The 5,883-nt window shown below is 35.7% G+C and overlaps 1 protein-coding gene across 2 annotated transcripts; it reads left to right on the top strand.

The window, feature by feature from the left end:
- LOC122583013 (protein FAR1-RELATED SEQUENCE 4) lies at nucleotides 1-5,459 on the top strand. Of its 2 annotated transcripts, none has more exons than XM_043755451.1 (5): nucleotides 1-138; nucleotides 1,111-3,210; nucleotides 3,302-3,358; nucleotides 4,855-4,912; nucleotides 5,236-5,459. In XM_043755451.1, exons 2-5 carry the CDS (start codon nucleotides 1,213-1,215, stop codon nucleotides 5,331-5,333), a joined length of 2,211 nt encoding a protein of 736 aa, XP_043611386.1. In that variant the 5' UTR covers nucleotides 1-138; nucleotides 1,111-1,212; the 3' UTR covers nucleotides 5,334-5,459. The 2 variants fall into 2 exon arrangements, with proteins under 2 accessions (XP_043611386.1, XP_043611387.1); XM_043755452.1 differs by having other exon boundaries at nucleotides 5,241-5,334.
- Nucleotides 5,460-5,883: the final 424 nt, after the last annotated feature.

Raw genomic sequence — 5,883 nt, forward strand, 5'->3', positions numbered from 1 at the left:
AATAAAGTACTCTAACATACAATTTCTCTTTCTTCCCCAAAATACAAAACCCTAAAAATACCGAAACCCCACAATCTTGTGATCTGTTTATAATTTTGCAGGATTCTTCTCATCATATTTTTCTTTTTATATTTTCTGGTAATTATATTCTATCTTCATTTCATTATATCTTAACTAAACAATTTATGTGTGTATATATATATAGTTAGTTATAATAATAATAAGTAATTAATATGTCACACACACACTTACATTTATAGGTCAGGTTGTTATAAGCTGATTCTAAGTTAATTACAATCCTTAGCGTAAAATAGATACTATCTTTCGTTCCAAAATAAGTGTCCACTGTCGTAAGAATTCCGGGTGTGGTCACACTGAAAAAAACTTGCCATACAGCGGCATGATCTTGACTTTCACGATGTGTAAAGTTTCCGAACCGCGTGCTCTAAGCATTGCTCTAGTTTATAGCGCTATAGGAGTACGATAAGTTTGCCCTTTGTTTTTTGCACAGAAGTTTATGAGTCCGGTTTTTTCAGGAAAAAAAAAAATTAATGGTAGAATAGCCGCAAACCTGAGTGATTTGGTATTGTTGTTTTATAAAGGAACATTTCTTTTGGGACAAACTAAAATTGAAAGGTAGACTATATTTTGGGACGGACGGAGTAAGAAAGAAGGAGATGCTGACATGTGGCGATTTCTGGGCTGGTGTGTCTATGTGTGTATCACTTTTATACAAAGTTTGATGCACGGCGGCCTAAAAGCTAATGCACAACTGCTACGTGTCACTTTCTAGTTTACCATATGGATTTGTTCTAAAGAACCAATGTATATGTATATATTGCTTAAATGTCTTAATTTTTTGTTCAAAAATTTGCGTGCTATGAAGCTATTGAGAACTTCATTATTAGATACTATAAGTTATGATCAAAGCATTGTATTAGTTGCATTACAATTATTTTTTTTTTTGTTTTGTTTTTATATAGGTGTATTAGGTATGGAAACGGCAGTTTATATGCTATCCTTTATCTGTTTTGATGTGCTTTTAAGTAGGAAATGTGAATAGAAATCCTTACAAATATATAATATTGGCTCATGGTTCGATCTTTTTAGGTTTAGGTTAACCAGGGGCAATCAGCGAGAATTTGGGTATCTTTGGATGTAGTAGAGCAAATGTGAACCTATATTGTGGTTAATATCAACAATAGCTGAAATATGGATGCCATAGCTGTTTCTGGAAATTCTAATTCAGAACTTCAAGTTCCAACAGAATTTGATTCCAATGATGCAGCATATGAGTATTATAAAGAATATGCAAAATCCGTGGGATTTGGAACTGCCAAACTAAGCAGTCGTCGTTCCAGGGCATCAAAGGAGTTCATTGATGCAAAATTTTCGTGTATAAGATATGGGAACAAACAACAATCTGATGATGCAATTAATCCACGACCGTCTCCTAAGATAGGTTGTAAAGCAAGTATGCATGTCAAGAGAGGTCCAAATGGGAAATGGAACATTCATAGTTTTGTAAAGGAGCATAACCATGAACTTTTGCCATCTCAGTCACATTTTTTCCGTAGTCATAGGAGTTCTGATCTGCTTAAGAATGATACTAAGGTACGTAGAAAAAGTATATTAGCTGCCATGTCCAAAAAGGATGGCGCTTATCAATCTAGTGGTTTGGAGAGTTATATTCGAGATCAAAATGATAGGGGACGGAGTCTAACTTTGGAGGAAGGAGATGCTCAAATCCTTCTTGAGCTCTTGGTAACGATGCAGGAAGAGAATCCAAATTTTTTTTATGCTGTGGATTTAAATGAAGAGCATCAACTTAGAAATGTTTTCTGGGTCGATGCTAAGGGCATGGATGATTACAAAAAATTTGGTGATGTGGTTTCTTTTGACACTACGTATTTCATGAACAAGTACAAAATACCATTGGTTGTTTTTGTTGGAGTCAACCAACATTGTCAGCCTACATTGTTTGGATGTGCGTTGATTGCAGATGACACTTCACTCACTTTTCTTTGGTTATTTAGCACGTGGTATCTGGCAATGGGAAATCAGGCCCCAAATGTAATACTCAGTGACCAGATTAATTCTATAGAATCAGCTATTGCAGTAGTCTTTCCGGGAACCCGTCACTGTTATGGTCTATGGCATGTGCTGGAAAAGGTTTGTAGGAAACTTGATTATTTGAACCCATGGCATGATACCTTCATGGCGAAGTTCAATAAATGTATACACAAGTCATGGACTGAAGAAGAATTTGAAAGGAGGTGGGAAAAAATGGTTAACAAGTTTAGTCTTAACGAGGATGTGTGGTTTCTATCATTGTACCAAGATCGCAAACTATGGGCTCCTACATTTTTGAAAAATGTATCTCTTGCTGGGTTGTATACACTCTCTAGATCCGAGAGTCCAAACTCATTCTTTGATAAATACGTTCATGCAGAAACATCTTTGAGGGACTTCGTAGCACAGTTCAAAGTTATCATGGAAGATAGGTATGAAGAACAAGCCAAAGCAGATTTTGATGCGTGGCATGACACACCTGAGCTGAAATCTCCTTCACCATTCGAAAAGCAGTTGTCCTTTGTATATACTCATGAGATCTTTAAGAAGTTTCAAGTTGAGGTTTTGGGAGCAGCTGCATGCCATCTTAAGATAGAAAAAGAAGATGGGATATCGATAACGTATGTCATAAAAGACTTTGAAAGCAGTCAAGATTACATGGTGGAATGGAATGGAACAAAATTGGATATTTGTTGTTCTTGTCGTTTATTTGAACTTAAGGGTTATCTGTGCCGGCATGCTATTGTAGTTCTTCAAATGTCTGGTGTTTTCACTATCCCAATTAAATATATACTGAAAAGATGGACAAATGCGGCTACAAGTAGGTGCCCTATCAGTGAGAATTTGGAAAATGTACACAAAAAGACCCGCCGTGTAAATGATTTGTGTCGCAGGGCTATTATATTGGGTGAGGAAGGATCAATTTCACAAGAGAGTTACAAGATTGCATTAGGTGCAATAAAAGATGCTTTGTTGCGGTGCTCGAAAGTAAATAACTCTGCCGAGGAAGAATCCCAAGGTGTGGCTACTTCCAAAGAGTTAAAGTCGTCTAACTTAAATGTGAACAAAGCTGTTATGAGAGCGGATTCTGGGAAAGAAAAGTCGAGAAAAACTGGTACTCCAGTTGTAAATGAGAAGGTCTGTTTTGCTTTTAAACTTTCTAACATTGTCTTCCATATTTCATGGCTTCAAGTTTGCTGTCTAAATAGGCTTATCTGACATGATTCAGGAACCTGCACAGCCACAAGTTGTCAATATCGGGATTGATGCTAGTTTTCACCAAATGGTGTGTATTTCTTATCACTTTTTATGAATTATGATGCATATATTTATTATAATTTATAAATGTAAACAGAAATCGGGAACAATGAGAAGATTACATTGTAATGGCTTAAGAAATAATAAGGATTACAAAGAGAATATATAACCCTTGCTTAACTGGGAGACTGATTCAGGTTAATGCTAATGGGCCAGACCCTAATTAAAGTTAATACGACTAAATTCTGACTAACTATGCTTATATTACCCTCAAGCTGGAACATCCAGCTTGTTACAGATATAACAAATTCAGCTCCTTTTGAATCTTCCTTGTAGCAATAATCCAAGGCTATAAAAGAAGCAAATATAATTGATCTCACTTGGGATTGAATGAAGCAACCTTAACAGGTCTCGATAGATCTCACTTGGTATCAAAACTCAATTTGAGTAACTAAAAAATCCATAAACGAAACAAACTGAAATAAAATATGTTGGAACAGGTCTCAACTGCACCAAAATCCAAAAGATATAGCAACCTGTCAAGACAAGCCACAACTAAACCAAAAAAAACTTAAATCATTAACAAATTACCTAAGACCAATAATCTTCTTGGTCACCGGACACTGGCACATATTCTGTCCCAGCAGACTTAACAGATCCACTATCAGATGTCCCTTCATCCATCAACCTCAATCAATCAAATTGAAACCAAAAGAGACACAATCACATCAAATGATCTGGTTAGTTAGGTTAGTTCGCTTAACGAACTAACCAGATGAACTGAACCCTAACATAGTTGCTAAAATGCAAATCCAAACATCACCAGAATATTTAACAACTTTGGTGACCTATATCTTCCGTTAGGGACATCCAATCATGAATTCCTCCAGTCAGAATGTACATCTGTAATTCTGTATGTCTAAAAGATACAGTCACAAAATTATGAAGATCCAACGGTTGACGAATGTGGTGTGTTTATTCTCCCATGGCTGCACAGAAAGTAACGAACAGAAAAGAGCAGCAACTTCGACTGTTTGCTGCATGTTGCTCAAAACTTTAACTACAAAACTGAACGATCAATACTGAGAACTGTGTACTTACTGTTTAGAACTTTCAGTATGAATTTGGGGGCGATTCAACGGTTATTGAATGTCAGATCACGATTCTACCATAACTAGGCAGATTCTGAAAAACAAGAAAAAAAACTGAGAAAAAAAAGGAACTAAAACCGAAACAGGATGTACCCGGGGTTCTGATACTATGTAAACAGAGATGGGGGAACAAAGGATTACATTGTATTGTCTTAAGAAATACTTGTAATAATGATTACAAAGATATTAGCCTTTTTTTTAGCTTGGAGACTGCTAAGTTAATGCTAATTGGACAAGCCCTAATAAAACTTGATACCAAAAATTCTGACTAACTATACTACCAATAAACATGGTTGCTACCATTAGAGTATGTTTTGATAATTCATCTGCTGCTAGTTCGTGATCTAATATATATATGTCATATCTGTTGCAGGAATTTTCTAACACAAGACTGTTACAGTTGCACAATATAATGCCACCACAATTGCAAGGTATAGTGCCGACGATGTTCCATAACGTGGCATCTACTCCTTTTCACAATGTAGCTTCAGCACATTTGCAGGATTCTCGTCTACCACATTAGCTTGAGCTCTATCTTTTTTCTCTTGTAGATAATATTTGCAATCTAGCTACATTTGTTCATACCTCTAATTTGTGTAGAAATTAGAAACAATTTTTTGACTTGGTCAGTTATCGATATTCAAATATATCAGTTAGTGCATTCAATGACTGTGCATCCTCATTCGCTAGATAATGTTTCATCTTCTTTGCTCAAGCTAGTTATTATATGTTTTTAAGTCTATTGTGATGCCAGGAAAGACCTTCGATGATATTGGATTGGAATATGGGAACATACAGTGCAAGTATGCAGATTACCGCTGTATGGTAAGAGTTATATTTTCTGACAACTAAACATTATGTACTTTTTCATTGCTGAAATTTTCATGAATGTTTTCTTAAATTCTTAAATGGTTAGACGTGGTACCATATATATGCTAAATACCCGCTCTTACTTGTAGTAGCTATGTTGTGAAATGCATAGTAGATCATTTATTATAACCTGAACCTGTTTGAACTCGTACCCAACCTGTTCCTTAACATTTTACAACTTTTGACAGTCAATTAGTTGTAAGCTACTTTCTACTGTGATACAAAACTCAAGAAGTATAATGCCCTAAGTCCCTAACACATTGCACAACTAATATATGCATGGTATACTATAACGCAAAATTCGTGAGAAAAGCTAGAAGTACATGAGAATATCTACAGATTTATGAAACAAGAAGTCCTTGAAACTTTAGGAGCTAATGTAATGATTAGGAACGAACTATTAATTATGTTCAAAACATGGTTGGAACGTTCAAAGTGATTAGCGTGTTGGGGCCTAGAATATCCTTTTCCTTTGCACTATTTAGGGTGGGTAACTTTGTATCAGGCTTCATATCCAATCACGTTGTAGTGT

Source organism: Erigeron canadensis, chromosome 9, assembly GCF_010389155.1.
Source record: "Erigeron canadensis isolate Cc75 chromosome 9, C_canadensis_v1, whole genome shotgun sequence".
Lineage (NCBI taxonomy): Eukaryota > Viridiplantae > Streptophyta > Magnoliopsida > Asterales > Asteraceae > Erigeron > Erigeron canadensis.

Bases quoted from the DNA above. Each gene is read 5' to 3' on its own strand.
- LOC122583013 (XM_043755451.1), top strand. From the start codon at position 1,213: ATGGATGCCATAGCTGTTTCTGGAAATTCTAATTCAGAACTTCAAGTT. The intron at 3,211-3,301 runs GTCTGTTTTGCT...GACATGATTCAG, and splicing joins CTCCAGTTGTAAATGAGAAG to GAACCTGCACAGCCACAAGT. The intron at 4,913-5,235 runs GTATAGTGCCGA...TTGTGATGCCAG, and splicing joins AATGCCACCACAATTGCAAG to GAAAGACCTTCGATGATATT.